The 21,994-nt window shown below is 52.9% G+C and overlaps 2 protein-coding genes across 2 annotated transcripts in view; one reads left to right on the forward strand and one right to left on the reverse strand.

Moving 5' to 3' along the window:
* LOC123761386 (uncharacterized) overlaps positions 1–21,994 on the reverse strand; it is a 348,122-nt gene that overhangs the window by 50,826 nt on the left and 275,302 nt on the right. The gene's annotated exons all lie outside the window — the stretch shown is intronic.
* On the forward strand, positions 11,979–12,374 carry LOC138357790 (uncharacterized). Its single transcript, XM_069314866.1, has one exon. The coding sequence runs from the start codon at positions 11,979–11,981 to the stop codon at positions 12,372–12,374; it is 396 nt and encodes a 131-aa protein (XP_069170967.1).

Below are 21,994 nucleotides of genomic sequence, written 5' to 3' on the forward strand. Positions count from 1 at the left end.
AAGAACTCTTGACAACAAAAATTCGAAGAAAAAATCCTTCATTCTTTCCCGGTTTTCTTTTAGTTACCGTCGAAAAAAAAGAGTAATATAAAGAAAACGGATCAAAGACATGAACTACTAAACATCCAAGTGAGAGTAACGATAGATAAGTGTTATAAATAGCCGCCTCACTACAAACCTCAGGAGTATGTAAATATTGACCTTAGTGACACAATAGGTCCCAGAAACCTTGCGCAAGAAGGTAGAATACATCAACCAATCATAGAGTACCAGTTAAGGGCACCTATTCTAGATATTATGAACAGGTCCCACGCGCAGAAGTCTACGGTCCCAGCCACCCACGTTTCACTATGAATACTTGAGTTAGGAGAGCACAGTTGATGTGTGCTCTGTTATCCCCCACATTTATTACGTAGTAAGGAGATTTTTTTTATGATATATAATGTGGTATACGTTCCGTCCTCTCTGGTATACTGATAACATAGCACTAGGTTATTCATCATTTAAAATTTCATCATTTAAAATAATTTCATAAATTACAATAGTCATTAATAAAGATATAGTCATATAAGTTTTCAATACATGACTGTAGCAGCTGTGTGATAGTTTACTGCCCAACACCTGACTGTAGCAGCTGTGTGATAGTTCACTACCCAACACCTGACTGTAGCAGCTGTGTGATAGTTCACTACCCAACACCTGACTGTAGCAGCTGTGTGATAGTTCACTACCCAACACCTGACTGTAGCAGCTGTGTGATAGTTCACTACCCAACACCTGACTGTAGCAGCTGTCTGCTAGTTCACTACCCAACACATACAGCATTGAACAAGCACATAACCAAGACTATAAACAAAATAACACCTATTACGTCACGACATGAACTGCTTGTCTCAAGCAAATTGCTCGATGGTTGGCTTATCAATGATAGAACATGTTCAGGGCCTTTCCACCCACATAATAAATTGTCCTGCCCCCACAGTGCTCACAGAAGTGTCCTGGTAACTCAATTGCATCATTTGAAACGTCTGCAATCTGTTGAGTTGGCGGCATTCAGCAGTTGGGTCTCCCAGGACCTCACCACACCACCTGTTGACTTCTGCCTCCACACTTCCCTATTCTCGTTCCTGCAGCGAGATGGGCGCATTGTCTCTTCCCCAAGACAACTGTCCCCTTACTTGTTCCTTTAATGTCCTGGGGATGGAACAGTGTTTATGATCAAGACCTTAGTGTCTTGTTCGATCTGTCTGTCTGTCTGTCTGTCTGTCTGTCTGTCTGTCTGTCTGTCTGTCTGTCTGTCTGTCTGTGTCTGTCTGTGTCTGTCTGTGTCTGTCTGTGTCTGTCTGTGTCTGTCTGTCTATCTGTCTGTCTATCTGTCTGTCTATCTGTCTGTCTATCTGTCTGTCTATCTGTCTGTCTATCTGTCTGTCTATCTGTCTGTCTATCTGTCTGTCTATCTGTCTGTCTATCTGTCTGTCTATCTGTCTGTCTATCTGTCTGTCTATCTGTCTGTCTGTCTATCTGTCTGTCTGTCTGTCTGTCTGTGTGTGTCTCTCTCTCTCTCTCTCTTTCTCTTTCTTTCTCTCTCTCTCTCTCTCTCTCTCTCTCTCTCTCTCTCTCTCTCTCTCTCTGTGTGAGAAGAAATGCCTAAAAGGATTCGTTGCATTCTTCTTGTTGGGTGAAACATGTGTTCGAGGCCTCGTCCCTGCTTGACACACCTTCATATATGGCATGAACACTAGCAACATCCATGTGACAGCTACTGTGATGTTCTTCTTTGTCACACCCCAAGTGGAACCTCTCGTGGCTGTGCCACGCCCCAAGGGGAACCCCTCGCGGGCTGTGCCACGCCCCAAGGGGAACCCCTCGCGGGCTGTGTCACGCCCCAAGGGGAACCCCTCGCGGGCTGTGCCACGCCCCAAGGGGAATCTCTCGCGGGCTGTGCCACGCCGCAAGGGAACCCCTCGCGGGCTGTGTCACGCCCCAAGGGGAACCCCTCGCGGGCTGTGTCACGCACCAAGGGAACCCCTCGCGGGCTGTGTCACGCCCCAAGGGGAACCTCTCGCGGACTGTGCCACGCCCCAAGGGGAACCCCTCGCGGGCTGTGCCACGCCCCAAGGAGAACGTCTCGCGGGCTGTGCCACGCCCCAAGGAGAACGTCTCGCGGGCTGTGCCACGCCCCAAGGGGAACGTCTCGCGGGCTGTGCCACGCCCCAAGGGGAACGCCTCGCGGGCTGTGTCACGTCCCAAGGGGAACGCCTCACGGGCTGTGCCACGCCCCAAGGGGAACGCCTCGCGGGCTGTGTCACGCCCCAAAGGGAACGCCTCGCGGGCTGTGCCACGCCCCAAAGGGAACGCCTCGCGGGCTGTGCCACGCCCCAAGGGGAACGCCTCGCGGGCTGTGTCACGCCCCAAAGGGAACGCCTCGCGGGCTGTGCCACGCCCCAAAGGGAACGCCTCGCTGGCTGTGCCACGCCCCAAGGGGAACGCCTCGCGGGCTGTGCCACGCCCCAAAGGGAACGCCTCGCGGGCTGTGTCACGCCCCTAAGGGAACGCCTCGCGGGCTGTGCCACGCCCCAAAGGGAACGCCTCGCGGGCTGTGTCACGCCCCTAAGGGAACGCCTCGCGGGCTGTGCCACGCCCCAAGGGGAACGCCTCGCGGGCTGTGCCACGCCCCAAAGGGAACGCCTCGCGGGCTGTGTCACGCCCCTAAGGGAACGCCTCGCGGGCTGTGCCACGCCCCAAGGGGAACGCCTCGCGGGCTGTGCCACGCCCCAAAGGGAACGCCTCACCTACTGTCATAAATCACTTATAATCCTGTTAGATCACTACCGTTGTTGTTGTCTTAGATTTAGCTACTGAGAACGAAATGTCCATGTAGCACGGGCTATGGTGAGCCCGTAATTGAGTTCGGTTATTCACGATAACCTTGTTACTGTGATATTTGGGTCAAAGTTTTAAACGGAGATGGGGTTTCCTCCTTTTCTCCCATTTCTTTTCCGCTTCTGTATTAGTGCACTGGATGTAGTCTAGTTTCAATAACATTATCTTGGTGGCGGATACAGATGCACAGTATTCACTAGTGTGTCAAATTCTTTAACTTCTTTTCTAACCATTGTATTCGCTGTGGATTTTGCATCTAATGCAGCTGGTGTTGTTGGATGAATGTTGAGTTTGATGCGCAGGGCTTGACTCAGGTCACTATAGTGTTACAATCTATATCTCACGATTCCAATCACTGTAGTGAGAGACAGGACCTGAGCTGACCTGGTCACAGACTGACAGGTACTGAGAGAGAGAGACCAGACAGACACCTGCTGCTCTCCACCGTCCAGTGCTCCTCGGCCTCCTCCTCCTCCTGCTCTCAAGCTGGGTCCCTCCAGTGTTACTTACACCACACCATTAATAACACCCACACCCCCATTAATAACACCCACACCCACCATTAATAACACCCACTCTCCCGCTATTATATTCGCTTCAGTTTATTTTCAGATATGAACAAGAGTCCGCAGTTAATACAGATCCCGAGTTATTGTCACCAACAGATGATGTTGGTGTGGTGTAGGATACGGACAGTGTGTGTGTGTTGGGTGGTTACCTCAAGACTTCCTCCACCACAACCACCACGCCTCCACCACAAACACCACACCTCCACCACAACCACCACACCTCCGCCACAACCACCACAACCACCACGCCTCCACCACAACCACCACGCCTCCACCACAACCACCACGCCTCCACCACAAACACCACGCCTCCACCACAAACACCACGCCTCCACCACAACCACCACAACCACCACGCCTCCACCACAACCACCACGCCTCCACCACAACCACCAGCTCTCACTAACAACACACCGTAATGAGACGGTGGGTAAACTGATGACTTTACAACACCATCATTATCAATATATTTAACTCACGCAACGTAGAGAGCAGCTGCTGGGAGGGAGAGCAGCAGCTGGGAGGGAGAGCAGCTGCTGGGAGGGAGAGCAGCTGCTGGGAGGGAGAGCAGCTGCTGGGAGGGAGAGCAGCTGCTGGGAGGGAGAGCAGCTGCTGGGAGGGAGAGCAGCAACTGGGAGAGAGAGCAGCAACTGGGAGAGAGAGCAGCTGCTGGGAGAGAGAGCAGCAACTGGGAGAGAGAGCAGCAACTGGGAGAGAGAGCAGCAACTGGGAGAGAGAGCAGCAACTGGGAGAGAGAGCAGCAACTGGGAGAGAGAGCAGCAACTGGGAGAGAGAGCAGCAACTGGGAGAGAGAGCAGCAACTGGGAGAGAGAGCAGCAACTGGGAGAGAGAGCAGCAGCTGGGAGAGAGAGCAGCAGCTGGGAGAGAGAGCAGCAGCTGGGAGAGAGAGCAGCAACTGGGAGAGAGAGCAGCAACTGGGAGAGAGAGCAGCAACTGGGAGAGAGAGCAGCAACTGGGAGAGAGAGCAGCAACTGGGAGAGAGAGCAGCAGCTGGGAGAGAGAGCAGCAACTGGGAGAGAGAGCAGCAACTGGGAGAGAGAGCAGCAGCTGGGAGAGAGAGCAGCAACTGGGAGAGAGAGCAGCAGCTGGGAGAGAGAGCAGCAGCTGGGAGAGAGAGCAGCAGCTGGGAGAGAGAGCAGCAGCTGGGAGAGAGAGCAGCAGCTGGGAGAGAGAGCAGCAGCTGGGAGAGAGAGCAGCAACTGGGAGAGAGAGCAGCAACTGGGAGAGAGAGCAGCAGCTGGGAGAGAGAGCAGCAACTGGGAGAGAGAGCAGCAACTGGGAGAGAGAGCAGCAGCTGGGAGAGAGAGCAGCAACTGGGAGAGAGAGCAGCAGCTGGGAGGGATATACCACTGCACATAGCAGCTGGGAGGAATATACCCATAAGCCTTGTTATACCCGACCAATCACACGGCAACCCGTTCTCGCAAATTCGTAAAGTCAATATTGACTTATTAAATAAGTGCATAGGTGACATAGTAAACATAATAGATACCCTTAAAAAGCTTCATAGAAAACACCGACCTTACCTAACCTTGTTAGTATCTTAAGATAAGCATCTTATAGCTTCGTAATTACAATTGTTACTTAACCTATTATAGGTATAGGTTAAGTAATAATTGTAATTACGAAGCAATAAGATGCTTATCTTAAGATACTAACAAGGTTAGGTAAGGTCGGTGTTTTCTATGAATCTTTTTAAGGGTATCTATAATGTTTAGTATATCACCTATGCACGTAGTTAATAAGTCAATATTGACTATACGAATTTGCGAGAACGGGTTGCACACGTACACATATCTGTTCCATAAATCAAAATATACTTCCAAACTGGCCTTAACCCATGTCTTGCCTAAATCTCAAGCTATCCAAATATATGAATATTTAATTTATAAAATATACGTTTTGTTATAACCATTTATCATGTCCATTTGCATACATCAGTCATATTATCCCTCGTTGCTTTTCCCAGAGAGAGTAGATAATGTGTTCTTAATCTGTTTTGATATGGAAGGTTGCTAATTCCTGGGATTAACTTTGTCGTCCTTCTCAGAACTCGTTCACCGCGGTCCCACACGACTCCGGCCACCTGCTCGATTGTAATGGTTTATTAAAATGCAAGACAACGAACGGAGTCGCAAAGTTAACCTTTACTGGCCCGGACAAATATATAATCTGGGGCCAGATTCACCAAAGCACTTATGCAAGCACTTACGAACGTGTACATCTTTCGTCAATCTTTGACGGCTTTGGTTACATTTATTAAACAGTTTACAAGCATGAAAACTTCCCATTCAACTGTTGTTATTGTTATAAACAGCCTCCTGGTGCTTCGGAGCTCATTAACTGTTTAATAATTGTAAACAAAGCCGCCAAAGATTGAGAAAAGATGTACAGTTTCGTAGGTGCTTGCGTAAGTGCTTTCGTGAATCTGGCCCCTGGTCCTGGGGACCGTAGGACACACATCTCTTCTCATCCAGGTCAAATAAGTTTATCACTGCTCCACACAAAGTACTTATTTAAAATACTCCACATATCTTTTTTCCTTATTAGGTACTTGGTCTGTACAATTATTTAATGACCCAGAGTTGCTGACAATCTTTCAGCATTTCTTATGTGTTAAATGTTCTTGTTCGCTTGATAATTGGTTGTTGAAGCCTTCCTCCTCATTTATGATTAGTTTGTGCTAAGCTTTTTGCCAGAAAAGGTATTTTGGACCCGTGTTTAGATGACTCTGAAACTACTTATATATCGTACGTCTTCCGTGGGCATGAGCAGGGAGGGTAGAAGGGGGTATTAGGAAGGGAGGGAGAAGGTAGAGGAAAGTGGGCACTGTTGGAGACGAACTTTGGAGATGGATATAAGGAATGGATGTAAACGAGAAAGGAAAAAAATAGTGGAATGTAAGGGAGAGTGTGAGGGAGGTTTGGGAAGGGAGATTAAACAGGGGTGCAGAGGGTAGTGTGGGCAATAAAGGGAGGGCTGCCCCCCCCCTCCTGCGTTAACACCTCAGACGTAACACCGTTTAACACACACACATCACACAGGTGTTGCTGTTGTTGTTCAAGTGCAGCTTGTGTGTGTGAGAGCACACCCCATCCTCCTGTTTACATGTTAGTAACTATATGTACCGCAGTTACTTGTTATAACTAAGTGCACCTCAGCTACTATCATTGACGCACTAATGTCCTCAGCAGGGGCAGTGAGGGTCCGCCTGGGGTAGACAGGGGGCCAGCAATAGACAGGGACAGAGTAGAGCAAGCATAAGACAGGGGCCAGCATACGACTGAGGGCCAGCACAAGACAGGGGCCAGCATAAGACAGGGGCCAGCATAAGACAGGGGCCAGCATAAGACAGGGGGTCAGCATAAGACAGGGGGCCAGCATAAGACAGGGGGCCAGCATAAGGCAGGTGGTCAACATAAGACAGGGGGCCAGCATAAGACAGGGGCCAGCGTGAGACAGGGACCAGCATAAGACAGGGGGCCAGCATAAGACAGGGGGCCAGCATAAGACAGGGGGCCAGCATAAGACAGGGGGCCAGCATAAGACAGGGGCCAGCATAAGACAGGGGGCCAGCATAAGACAGGGGGCCAGCATAAGACAGGGGGCCAGCATAAGACAGGGGGCCAGCATAAGACAGGGGGCCAGCATAAGACAGGGGGCCAGCATAAGACAGGGGGCCAGCATAAGACAGGGGGCCAGCATAAGACAGGGGCCAGCATAAGACAGGGGGCCAGCATAAGACAGGGGGCCAGCATAAGACAGGGGCCAGCATAAGACAGGGGGCCAGCATAAGACAGGGGGCCAGCATAAGACAGGGGGCCAGCATAAGACAGGGGGCCAGCATAAGACAGGGGCCAGCATAAGACAGGGGGCCAGCATAAGACAGGGGCCCAGCATAAGACGGGGGGCCACCATAAGACGGGGGGCCAGCATAAGACAGGGGGGCCAGCATAAGACAGGGGGCAGCATAAGACAGGGGCCAGCATAAGACGGGGGGCCAGCATAAGACAGGGGGGCCAGCATAAGACAGGGGGCCAGCATAAGACAGGGGGCCAGCATAAGACAGGGGCCAGCATAAGACAGGGGCCCAGCATAAGACAGGGGGCCAGCATAAGACAGGGGGTCAGCATAAGACAGGGGGCCAGCATAAGACAGGGGGCCAGCATAAGGCAGGTGGTCAACATAAGACAGGGGGCCAGCATAAGACAGGGGCCAGCGTGAGACAGGGACCAGCATAAGACAGGGGGCCAGCATAAGACAGGGGGCCAGCATAAGACAGGGGGCCAGCATAAGACAGGGGGCCAGCATAAGACAGGGGCCAGCATAAGACAGGGGGCCAGCATAAGACAGGGGGCCAGCATAAGACAGAGGGCCAGCATAAGACAGGGGGCCAGCATAAGACAGGGGGCCAGCATAAGACAGGGGGCCAGCATAAGACAGGGGGCCAGCATAAGACAGGGGGCCAGCATAAGACAGGGGGCCAGCATAAGACAGGGGGCCAGCATAAGACAGGGGCCAGCATAAGACAGGGGGCCAGCATAAGACAGGGGGCCAGCATAAGACAGGGGGCCAGCATAAGACAGGGGGCCAGCATAAGACAGGGGGCCAGCATAAGACAGGGGGGCAGCATAAGACAGGGGCCAGCATAAGACAGGGGCCAGCATAAGACAGGGGGCCAGCATAAGACAGGGGCCCAGCATAAGACGGGGGGCCAGCATAAGTCGGGGGGCCAGCATAAGACAGGGGGGCCAGCATAAGACAGGGGGCAGCATAAGACAGGGGCCAGCATAAGACGGGGGGCCAGCATAAGACAGGGGGGCCAGCATAAGACGGGGGGCCAGCATAAGACAGGGGGGCCAGCATAAGACAGGGGGGCCAGCATAAGACAGGGGCCCAGCATAAGACAGGGGGCCAGCATAAGACGGGGGGCCAGCATAAGACAGGGGGGCCAGCATAAGACAGGGGGCAGCATAAGACAGGGGCCAGCATAAGACGGGGGGCCAGCATAAGACAGGGGGGCCAACATAAGACAGGGGGCAGCATAAGACAGGGGCCAGCATAAGACAGGGGCCAGCATAAGACAGGGGCCCAGCATAAGACAGGTGGTCAACATAAGACAGGGGGCAGCATAAGACAGGGGCCAGCATAAGACAGGGGGCAGCATAAGACAGGGATCAGCATAAGACAGGGGGCCAGCATAAGACAGGGGGCCAGCATAAGACAGGGGGCCAGCATAAGACAGGGGGCCAGCATAAGACAGGGGGCCAGCATAAGACAGGGGCCAGCATAAGACAGGGGGCCAGCATAAGACAGGGGGCCAGCATAAGACAGGTGCCAGCATAAGACAGGGGGCCAGCATAAGACAGGGACCAGCATAAGACAGGGGGCCAGCATAAGACAGGGACCAGCATAAGACAGGGGCCAGCATAAGACAGGGGGCCAGCATAAGACAGGGACCAGCATAAGACAGGGACCAGCATAAGACAGGGGCCAGCGTAAGACAGGGACCAGCGTAAGACAGGGACCAGCATAAGACAGGGGGCCAGCATAAGACAGGGGGCCAGCATAAGACAGGGACCAGCATAAGACAGGGGGCCAGCATAAGACAGGGGGCAGTATAAGACAGGGGGCCAGCATAAGACAGGGGCCAGCATAAGACAGGGGGCCAGCATAAGACAGGGGGCCAGCATAAGACAGGGACCAGCATAAGACAGGGGGCCAGCATAAGACAGGGGGCCAGCATAAGACAGGGGGCCAGCATAAGACAGGGGCCAGCATAAGACAGGGGGCCAGCATAAGACAGGGGGCCAGCATAAGACAGGGGCCAGCATAAGACAGGGGGCCAGCATAAGACAGGGACCAGCATAAGACAGGGGGCCAGCATAAGACAGGGACCAGCATAAGACAGGGGCCAGCATAAGAAAGGGGGCAGCATAAGACAGGGACCAGCATAAGACAGGGACCAGCATAAGACAGGGGGCCAGCATAAGACAGGGGGCCAGCATAAGACAGGGACCAGCATAAGACAGGGGCCAGCATAAGACAGGGGGCCAGCATAAGACAGGGGCCAGCATAAGACAGGGGGCCAGCATAAGACAGGGGGCCAGCATAAGACAGGGGGCCAGCATAAGACAGGGGGCCAGCATAAGACAGGGGGCCAGCATAAGACAGGGGCCAGCATAAGACAGGGGGCCAGCATAAGACAGGGGGCCAGCATAAGACAGGGGCCAGCATAAGACAGGGGCCAGCATAAGACAGGGGGCCAGCATAAGACAGGGGGCCAGCATAAGACAGGGACCAGCATAAGACAGGGGCCAGCATAAGACAGGGACCAGCATAAGACAGGGGGCCAGCATAAGACAGGGACCAGCATAAGACAGGGGCCAGCATAAGACAGGGACCTGCATAAGACAGGGGGCCAGCATAAGACAGGGGCCAGCATAAGACAGGGGCCAGCATAAGACAGGGACCAGCATAAGACAGAGGGCCAGCATAAGACAGGGGCCAGCATAAGACAGGGGCCAGCATAAGACAGGGGGCCAGCATAAGACAGGGACCAGCATAAGACAGGGGGCCAGCATAAGACAGGGACCAGCATAAGACAGGGGCCAGCATAAGAAAGGGGGCAGCATAAGACAGGGACCAGCATAAGACAGGGACCAGCATAAGACAGGGGGCCAGCATAAGACAGGGGGCCAGCATAAGACAGGGACCAGCATAAGACAGGGGCCAGCATAAGACAGGGGGCCAGCATAAGACAGGGGCCAGCATAAGACAGGGGGCCAGCATAAGACAGGGGGCCAGCATAAGACAGGGGGCCAGCATAAGACAGGGGGCCAGCATAAGACAGGGGGCCAGCATAAGACAGGGGCCAGCATAAGACAGGGGGCCAGCATAAGACAGGGGGCCAGCATAAGACAGGGGCCAGCATAAGACAGGGGCCAGCATAAGACAGGGGGCCAGCATAAGACAGGGGGCCAGCATAAGACAGGGACCAGCATAAGACAGGGGCCAGCATAAGACAGGGACCAGCATAAGACAGGGGGCCAGCATAAGACAGGGACCAGCATAAGACAGGGGCCAGCATAAGACAGGGACCTGCATAAGACAGGGGGCCAGCATAAGACAGGGGCCAGCATAAGACAGGGGCCAGCATAAGACAGGGACCAGCATAAGACAGAGGGCCAGCATAAGACAGGGGCCAGCATAAGACAGGGGCCAGCATAAGACAGGGGCCAGCATAAGACAGGGGGCCAGCATAAGACAGGGGGCCAGCATAAGACAGGGGGCCAGCATAAGACAGGGGGCCAGCATAAGACAGGGGGCCAGCATAAGACAGGGGGCCAGCATAAGACAGGGGGCCAGCATAAGACAGGGGGCCAGCATAAGACAGGGGGCCAGCATAAGACAGGGGGCAGCATAAGACAGGGGGCCAGCATAAGACAGGGGGCCAGCATAAGACAGGGGGCAGCATAAGACAGGGGGCAGCATAAGACAGGGGGCAGCATAAGACAGGGGGCCAGCATAAGACAGGGGGCCAGCACAAGACAGGGGCCAGCATAAGACAGGGGGCCAGCACAAGACAGGGGCCAGCATAAGACAGGGGGCCAGCATAAGACAGGGGGCCAGCATAAGACAGGGGGCCAGCACAAGACAGGGGCCAGCATAAGACAGGGGGCCAGCATAAGACAGGGGGCCAGCATAAGACAGGGGGCCAGCATAAGACAGGGGGCCAGCATAAGACAGGGGGCCAGCATAAGACAGGGGGCCAGCATAGACAGGGGGCCAGCATAAGACAGAGGGCCAGCATAAGACAGGGGGCCAGCATAAGACAGGGGGCCAGCATAAGACAGGGGGCCAGCATAAGACAGGGGGCAGCATAAGACAGGGGGCAGCATAGGCAAGACTTGGGCAAGGAAGGCGAGGCCGGAAACAATGCCTCTCTGTCATCATTAAGTAAAGATTCAGAACTAATCCAGCAGTTTCCCAAGCCAGCTGTGGCCCACAGTGTGGCCCACCAGCTGTGGTCCGCAGTGTGGCCCCCCGGCTGTGGTCCACAGTGTGGCCCACCAGCTGTGGTCCGCAGTGTGGCCCCCCGGCTGTGGTCCGCAGTGTGGCCCACCAGCTGTGGTCCGCAGTGTGGCCCACCAGCTGTGGCCCATAGTGTGGCCCACCAGCTGTGGTCCGCAGTGTGGCCCCCCGGCTGTGGTCCACAGTGTGGCCCACCAGCTGTGGTCCGCAGTGTGGCCCCCCGGCTGTAGTCCCCACTGTGGCCCCCCGGCTGTGGTCCGCAGTGCGGCCCACCCCTGTCGTAACAATATATAATTTACCAGTTCAAAAAGCCGCCATATCTTGCGTAACTGACGTCACCGGCTGCTTACAGGCGGCTGCCCACCATAGTCTAATTGAAGCTTTAATTATAGGTATTTTTATGGACAAATTTTCAGAGTTTCTCTATTTACTTCTGTCTGGACCTTCCTTTGATGTTTGAGCACGCGGCTCATGCCTCTCCTCTACGGGGGGCCTCTCCTCTACGGGGCGGCCTCTCCTCTACGGGGCCTCTCCTCTACGGGGCGGCCTCTCCTCTACGGGGCGGCCTCTCCTCTACGGGGCCTCTCCTCTACGGGGCGGCCTCTCCTCTACGGGGCCTCTCCTCTACGGGGCGGCCTCTCCTCTACGGGGCCTCTTCTCTACGGGGCGGCCTCTCCTCTACGGGGCCTCTCCTCTACGGGGCGGCCTCTCCTCTACGGGGGCCTCTTCTCTACGGGGCCTCTCCTCTACGGGGGGCCTCTCCTCTACGGGGGGCCTCTCCTCTACGGGGGGCCTCTCCTCTACGGGGGGCCTCTCCTCTACGGGGGGCCTCTCCTCTACGGGGCCTCTACGCGCGGCCTCTCGTAGGGTGGCGTAGAGAGCATAATGTTACGAGGGTAACATTCCATCAACTGAGTCACTGAAAGAGAGACAAAATGAAAATCTCATTTTGTCTCTTTCATTTAAGGCAACTCATCAGCTTTGAGTCCTACAATAACATTAATATACAAGTATATATAATGAGTCTCCTTGCTTGAGTTACAGCACCACACAAGTAACTCAACTCACCACATACACAACCATGATATGCCAGCCAGTACTCCTATAATAATAACAGGAGAAACTTATATATATATATATATATATATATATATATATATATATATATATATATATATATATATATATATATATATATATATATATATATATATATGCAAACAAGCCTGAATGGTCCCCAAGCATTTATGCGACTGAAAACTCCACACCCCAGAAGTGACTGGAACCCGGGACAGCCCGGAGCAACAATTTAACTGGTGTACACGGTACTTTAACCACTCGACCATCCGTGACCGTACAAAAGACGATGTTAGCCGAGGCTATTTCACCGTCCCGACGGCACTTGGTGGTAATCCTGGGCATAGTTATTTCATCAAATCACCTCACTTTGTGGGGCCACGTGACCTGCCCCTCATATATACTGACGTATGACCCATATCGATACATCAATCCCGTGAATAATCCACAAAGCATATAACTAAGCTATTTCCACAACACATAAACAGTACTTGACCAAACCACACACCAGAAGAATAGGAGACGACGACGTTTGGTCCGTCCTGGACCATTAATAAGTCGATTGTCTTACTAATGGTCCAGGACGGACCGAAAGGTCTTCGTCTGGTCATATTCTGCTGTGTGGTTTGGGCAACATATCTTCAGCCCCGTTATTGTGATTCATCTTCTGCATAAACAGTACTTCTTTTGTGGCATTACTGGTTGCTTGTGTGTAGTACACCTACACCCTCACGTGAAGGCAGAGGGGAGAGTGTATCACCAGGAAGGCCAGAGGGCGGCGGGAGGTGTAGCGGAGAGTGAGGCGCATGAGGAAGGTGTTGGGAGTAACCTTAAGGGTCGCCCCCAAGAGACACTACACAAATAAAGGAAACATTATACAGAGTGTCAAAACGCTTCACCAATCCTCGCGGCCCCACAAGAGCCGGGGGAGGAGGAGGCAGCTCACCATGTGAGAAGTGCGGGTATTTACAACATATATTTATATGGTTATATATGCACAACACTGTACCACCGATACCAAAACTCCCGCAAAGAATCTGATTGATTGTCAGACTGACTTTGGTCTCCCAAAGTTAACCGTCACACACACGCTACACCAGCCAGCGTCACACACTACACCAACCAGCGCCACACACACACTACACCAGCCAGTGTCACACACGCTACACCAGCCAGTGTCACACACACACACACACACTACACCAGCCAGCGTCACACACACACTACACCAGCCAGCGTCACACACACACTACACCAGCCAGCGTCACACACACACACTACACCAGCCAGCGTCACACACACACTACACCAGCCAGCGTCACACACACACTACACCAGCCAGCGTCACACACACACTACACGAGCCAGTGTCACACACACACACTACACCAGCCAGCGTCACACACACACTACACCAGCCAGCGTCACACACACACACACACTACACCAGCCAGCGTCACACACACACTACACCAGCCAGCGTCACACACACACACACACACACTACACCAGCCAGCGTCACACACACACTACACCAGCCAGCGTCACACACACACATACACACACACTACACCAGCCAGCGTCACACACACACTACACCAGCCAGCGTCACACACTACACCAGCCAGCGTCACACACTACACCAGCCAGCGTCACACACTACACCAGCCAGCGTCACACACACGCTACACCAACATTCAGGGCCGCCAGTCGGTGAGAGAAGTTAGGGAATATTTCTATAATTTACCAGACTCGTAACACCATAAGAGACTCCACCTGACACAGCTGATGTCATGTCGATATTCCCTCCATGACACTGATTGTGGTAGTGGTGGTGATGGTGGTAGTGGTGGTGATGGTGGTAGTGGTGGTGATAGTGGTGATGGTAGGGGTGATGGTAGTGGTGGTGATGGTGGTTGTGGTGGTGATAGTGGTGGTGATAGTGGTGGTGGTAGTGGTGGTGATAGTGGTGGTGATAGTGGTGTTGATGGTGGTAGTGGTGGTGATGGTGGTAGTGGTGGTGATAGTGGTGATGGTAGGGGTGGTGATAGTGGTGGTGGTAGTGGTGGTGGTGCTGGTGGTGGTGCTGATGGTATTGGTGGCGAGTATTGTGTATGTACCATCTGTGTACGTAACAGAACTGTTTACCATCGTGTGTAGTACATTTGTGTACACTCATTAACGTCTACCACCAGCTGCACCATGAACTTCCACCAGTCTAGTCTGACGTGCCTACCAGGTATAACCTGTGTATATCCTCGAGTATAGCTAGCACCCTGTATGACCTGCGTATGCCCTCACCTGTCGTCTCCACCGTGTATATTATACACCGTGTATACCATTGTATACATGCCAGAGGACCCAGTGAGGGTTCCAGAGGTGGGTCCCGCCACAGACCACACCCAAGAGCTCCCCAAAAGTAATAAATGAAGCGATAATTCACTCCTAAATCACAAGGAACTATGCAATTGCAGAAGGGCCCTCTGCCACCTGGCCCACTCTCACACAATCAATCCCCTAAACCATCAGATTTTCATGTCAGTGTGAGCGATAACTGGCGGAGCTGGGAGACACACTTCACTCATAATGTGCGCTCTGCCCTCACCTGATGTTCGAATTTTCTCTGGGATCGTAATGTTTTCAATTGTTATTGTACTGCGTCGTGCAGTGCAATGTCTTCCACTTATCTTGTACTGGGGTTTGGTGGATGAGGAGCAGGCGTGCCAACCCTGCCATGCATGCTTCCTGTTTCCTTACCCACATATATATTATGCTATGTTGTGGGTGGTCTGCCCCTTATACTGTGTTGTGGGTGGTCTGCCCCTTATACTGTGTTGAGGTGGTCTGCCCCTTATACTGTGTTGTGGGTGACCTGCTTCTTATACTGTGTTGTGGGTGACCTGCTCCTTATACTGTGTTGTGGGTGGTCTGCTCCTTATACTGTGTTGTGGGTGGTCTGCCCCTTATACTGTGTTGTGGGTGGTCTGCCCCTTATACTGTGTTGTGGGTGGTCTGCCCCTTATACTGTGTTGTGGGTGGTCTGCCCCTTATACTGTGTTGTGGGTGGTCTGCCCCTTATACTGTGTTGTGGGTGGTCTGCCCCTTATACTGTGTTGAGGTGGCATGCCCCTTATACTGTGTTGTGGGTGGCCTGCCCCTTATACTGTGTTGTGGGTGGTCTGCCCCTTATACTGTGTTGTGGGTGGTCTGCCCCTTATACTGTGTTGTGGGTGGTCTGCCCCTTATACTGTGTTGTGGGTGGTCTGCCCCTTATACTGTGTTGTGGGTGGTCTGCCCCTTATACTGTGTTGTGGGTGGTCTGCCCCTTATACTGTGTTGTGGGTGGTCTGCCCCTTATACTGTGTTGTGGGTGGTCTGCCCCTTATACTGTGTTGTGGGTGGTCTGCCCCTTATACTGTGTTGTGGGTGGTCTGCCCCTTATACTGTGTTGTGGGTGGTCTGCCCCTTATACTGTGTTGAGGTGGCCTGCCCCTTATACTGTGCTGTGGGTGGTCTGCCCCTTATACTGTGTTGTGGGTGGTCTGCCCCTTATACTGTGTTGTGGGTGGTCTGCCCCTTATACTGTGTTGTGGGTGGTCTGCCCCTTATACTGTGTTGTGGTGGTCTGCCCCTTATACTAAGTTGTGGGTGGTCTGCCCCTTATACTGTGTTGTGGGTGGTCTGCCCCTTATACTGTGTTGTGGGTGGCCTGCCCCTTATACTGTGTTGTGGGTGGCCTGCCCCTTATACTGTGTTGTGGGTGGCCTGCCCCTTATACTGTGTTGTGGGTGGTCTGCCCCTTATACTGTGTTGTGGGTGGCCTGCCCCTTATACTGTGTTGTGGGTGGCCTGCCCCTTATACTGTGTTGTGGGTGGCCTGCCCCTTATACTGTGTTGTGGGTGGCCTGCCCCTTATACTGTGTTGTGGGTGGCCTGCCCCTTATACTGTGTTGTGGGTGGCCTGCCCCTTATACTGTGTTGTGGGTGGCCTGCCCCTTATACTGTGTTGTGGGTGGCCTGCCCCTTATACTGTGTTGTGGGTGGTCTGCCCCTTATACTGTGTTGTGGGTGGCCTGCCCCTTATACTGTGTTGTGGGTGGCCTGCCCCTTATACTGTGTTGTGGGTGGCCTGCCCCTTATACTGTGTTGTGGGTGGTCTGCCCCTTATACTGTGTTGTGGGTGGCCTGCCCCTTATACTGTGTTGTGGGTGGTCTGCCCCTTATACTGTGTTGTGGGTGGCCTGCCCCTTATACTGTGTTGTGGGTGGCCTGCCCCTTATACTGTGTTGTGGGTGGCCTGCCCCTTATACTGTGTTGTGGGTGGCCTGCCCCTTATACTGTGTTGTGGGTGGCCTGCCCCTTATACTGTGTTGTGGGTGGCCTGCCCCTTATACTGTGTTGTGGGTGGCCTGCCCCTTATACTGTGTTGTGGGTGGCCTGCCCCTTATACTGTGTTGTGGGTGGTCTGCCCCTTATACTGTGTTGTGGGTGGCCTGCCCCTTATACTGTGTTGTGGGTGGCCTGCCCCTTATACTGTGTTGTGGGTGGCCTGCCCCTTATACTGTGTTGTGGGTGGTCTGCCCCTTATACTGTGTTGTGGGTGGCCTGCCCCTTATACTGTGTTGTGGGTGGCCTGCCCCTTATACTGTGTTGTGGGTGGCCTGCCCCTTATACTGTGTTGTGGGTGGTCTGCCCCTTATACTATGTTGTGGGTGGTCTGCCCCTTATACTGTGTTGTGGGTGGTCTGCCCCTTATACTGTGTTGTGGGTGGTCTGCCCCTTATACTGTGTTGTGGGTGGTCTGCCCCTTATACTGTGTTGTGGGTGGTCTGCCCCTTATACTGTGTTGTGGGTGGTCTGCCCCTTATACTGTGTTGTGGGTGGCCTGCCCCTTATACTGTGTTGTGGGTGGTCTGCCCCTTATACTGTGTTGTGGGTGGCCTGCCCCTTATACTGTGTTGTGGGTGGCCTGCCCCTTATACTGTGTTGTGGGTGGCCTGCCCCTTATACTGTGTTGTGGGTGGTCTGCCCCTTATACTGTGTTGTGGGTGGCCTGCCCCTCATACTGTGTTGTGGGTGGCCTGCCCCTCATACTTTCTCGTGGGCGGCCTGCCCCTTATACTGTGTTGTGGGTGGCCTGCCCCTTATACTGTTTTGTGGGTGGCCTGCCCCTTATACTGTGTTGTGGGTGGCCTGCCCCTCATACTGTCTCGTGGGCGGCCTGCCCCTCATACTGTGTTGTGGGTGGCCTGCCCCTTATACTGTCTCGTGGGTGGCCTGCCCCTTATATTGTATTGTGGGTGGCCTGCCCCTTATACTGTGTTGTGCCCCTTATATCTCATGGAGAGAGAGAGAGAGAGAGAGAGAGAGAGAGAGAGAGAGAGAGAGAGAGAGAGAGAGAGAGAGAGAGAGAGAGAGAGAGAGGCAGCAACAATTGGTGTTGAAAGCCCCCCTCACAGGCTTCAGGTGATTGTCTTTCTATAGGGTCTGGTCCCGCCCGGCGGGTCGAAGGCTGCCACACCACCGCCCACCCCACCCACTCCCACACCGCCCACCCCACCGACACCGCCCACCCCACCCACTCCCACACCACCGCCCACCCCACCCACTCCCACACCGCCCACCCCACCCACACCCAACACAGCTCCACCTGGTGGCCACCAGACACACAACAACAACCATCCCCCCCACTAGGAGAGCAGCTCCAAGTGGGCTCTGTTACTACAACCAAATACAACTCTTACCAGAACCAGCAACAGTTGTATTTAGCATGAAGTGAACTAATAGAAGGTAAATAAGACACAGATATATATGGGGAGAAGTAAAGCAGGAGTTTGTGTAGAGTAATAACTGCAGTGTAGAGACGGGGTCCAATATGAGGGAATATGAGTCCACATGGGAGAGGAGAGACGACACTAACAGTACACATGGGAGAGAGAGAGAGAGAGAGAGAGAGAGAGACGACACTAACAGTACACATGGGAGAGAGAGAGACGACACTAACAGTACACATGGGAGAGAGAGAGACGACACTAACAGTACACATGGGAGAGAGAGAGAGAGACGACACTAACAGTACACATGGGAGAGGAGAGAGACGACACTAACAGTACACATGGGAGAGGAGAGAGACGACACTAACAGTACACATGGGAGAGAGAGAGAGACGACACTAGCAGTACACATGGGAGAGGAGAGAGACGACACTAACAGTACACATGGGAGAGAGAGAGAGAGACGACACTAACAGTACACATGGGAGAGAGAGAGAGAGACGACACTAACAGTACACATGGGAGAGGAGAGAGACGACACTAACAGTACACATGGGAGAGAGAGAGAGACGACACTAGCAGTACACATGGGAGAGAGAGAGAGAGACGACACTAACAGTACACATGGGAGAGAGAGAGAGACGACACTAACAGTACACATGGGAGAGAGAGACGACACTAACAGTACACATGGGAGAGAGAGAGAGACGACACTAACAGTACACATGGGAGAGAGAGAGAGACGACACTAACAGTACACATGGAAGAGGAGAGACGACACTAACAGTACACATGGGAGAGAGAGAGAGAGACGACACTAACAGTACACATGGGAGAGAGAGAGAGACGACACTAACAGTACACATGGGAGAGAGAGAGAGAGACGACACTAACAGTACACATGGGAGAGAGAGACGACACTAACAGTACACATGGGAGATGAGAGAGAGACGACACTAACAGTACACATGGGAGAGGAGAGACGACACTAACAGTACACATGGGAGAGGAGAGAGAGACGACACTAACAGTACACATGGGAGAGGAGAGACGACACTAACAGTACACATGGGAGAGAGAGAGAGACGACACTAACAGTACACATGGGAGAGAGAGAGAGACGACACTAACAGTACACATGGGAGAGAGAGAGAGACGACACTAACAGTACACATGGGAGAGGAGAGAGAGACGACACAGTACACATGGGAGAGGGGAGAGACGACACAGTACACATGGGAGAGGGGAGAGACGACACAGTACACATGGGAGAGAGAGACGACACTAACAGTACACATGGGAGAGGAGAGACGACACTAACAGTACACATGGGAGAGGAGAGACGACACTAACAGTACACATGGGAGAGGAGAGACGACACTAACAGTACACATGGGAGAGGAGAGAGAGACGACACTAACAGTACACATGGGAGAGGAGAGACGACACTAACAGTACACATGGGAGAGAGAGAGAGACGACACTAACAGTACACATGGGAGAGAGAGAGAGACGACACAGTACACATGGGAGAGAGAGAGAGACGACACTAACTGTACACATGGGAGAGAGAGAGAGACGACACTAACAGTACACATGGGAGAGGGGAGAGAGACGACACTAACAGTACACATGGGAGAGAGAGACGACACTAACAGTACACATGGGAGAGGAGAGAGAGACGACACTAACAGTACACATGGGAGAGAGAGAGAGACGACACTAACAGTACACATGGGAGAGGAGAGAGAGACGACACTAACAGTACACATGGGAGAGAGAGAGAGACGACACTAACAGTACACATGGGAGAGAGAGAGAGACGACACTAACAGTACACATGGGAGAGGAGAGAGACGACACTAACAGTACACATGGGAGAGAGAGACGACACTAACAGTACACATGGGAGAGAGAGACGACACTAACAGTACACATGGGAGAGAGAGACGACACTAACAGTACACATGGGAGAGAGAGAGAGACGACACTAACAGTACACATGGGAGAGAGAGAGAGACGACACTAACAGTACACATGGGAGAGGAGAGAGACGACACTAACAGTACACATGGGAGAGGAGAGAGACGACACTAACAGTACACATGGGAGAGAGAGACGACACTAACAGTACACATGGGAGAGAGAGACGACACTAACAGTACACATGGGAGAGAGAGACGACACTAACAGTACACATGGGAGAGAGAGACGACACTAACAGTACACATGGGAGAGAGAGAGAGACGACACTAACAGTACACATGGGAGAGAGAGAGAGACGACACTAACAGTACACATGGGAGAGAGAGAGAGACGACACTAACAGTACACATGGGAGAGAGAGACGATACTGTCAGTACACATGGGAGAGAGAGACGACACTAACAGTACACATGGGAGAGGAGAGAGACGACCCTAACAGTACACATGGGAGAGGGGAGAGACGACACAGTACACATGGGAGAGGGGAGAGACGACACAGTACACATGGGAGAGGGGAGAGACGACACAGTACACATGGGAGAGGGGAGAGACGACACAGTACACATGGGAGAGGGGAGAGACGACACAGTACACCAAAATCAACAATAATATACACTAGACTGACAGCGACTCTGAGGAACTTATACACCAGTCAAGACAGAGGCGGGTCCCAAGAGTTGAAGACCGTCCCCAGCAAGAACAACCAGGCGAGTGTCCATTATAGCGAGGCTAACGACCACCTAGTATAGAAAAGTGCATATTTTTGAAAGGTTCACTTTTATTTCCAGAAGATAGCATGAAGTTTTTTCGCTTAAAAGCAGAACGTAAAATTGTTTGATACATTTTATGTGATAATGGACAGAGAATTTTCCCCCGAGGGAAGTATTGCTCTTGGGTGTTGACACTGAGGGAAGTATTCCTCTTGGGTATTGACACTGAGGGAAGTATTGCTCTTGGGTGTTGACACTGAGGGAAGTATTGCTCTTGGGTATTGACACTGAGGGAAGTATTGCTCTTGGGTATTGACACTGAGGGAAGTATTGCTCTTGGGTGTTGACACTGAGGGAAGTATTGCTCTTGGGTGTTGACACTGAGGGAAGTATTGCTCTTGGGTGTTGACACTGAGGGAAGTATTCCTCTTGGGTGTTGACACTGAGGGAAGTATTGCTCTTGGGTGTTGACACTGAGGGAAGTATTGCTCTTGGGTGTTGACACTGAGGGAAGTATTGCTCTTGGGTGTTGACACTGAGGGAAGTATTCCTCTTGGGTGTTGACACTGAGGGAAGTATTGCTCTTGAGAATCATCACAACACAGGTGCCACACTCCTGGGTTATACATAAAGTATATAAGAAGGGACGAATTTCATATCTTATGCAGACAGATTCAAATCCAGAGGTGGGCCCACCTCCAGGGGTGGGCCCGCCTCCAGGGGTGGGCCCGCCTCCAGGGGTGGGCCCACCTCCAGGGGTGGGGGCCCCACCTCAAGGAGCGGACCCACCTCAGGGGTGGGCCCATCTCCAGGGGAGGGGCCCACCTCCACAAGGACCACAAGGCACTATGACGAGTCATTCAGGTTCTGGACGCAGCTTTATATTTTGTCGTGATTTTCTGCTTGGCTGATTTGTGGTGGTCGTCTCAGTATGTGTTCC

Source organism: Procambarus clarkii, chromosome 7 (assembly GCF_040958095.1).
Source record: "Procambarus clarkii isolate CNS0578487 chromosome 7, FALCON_Pclarkii_2.0, whole genome shotgun sequence".
In the NCBI taxonomy this organism is placed as follows: Eukaryota; Metazoa; Arthropoda; class Malacostraca; order Decapoda; family Cambaridae; genus Procambarus; species Procambarus clarkii.

What these genes read in the sequence shown, in the direction of transcription:
- LOC138357790 (XM_069314866.1), top strand. Translation starts at nt 11,979, where the DNA reads ATGCCTCTCCTCTACGGGGGGCCTCTCCTCTACGGGGCGGCCTCTCCT.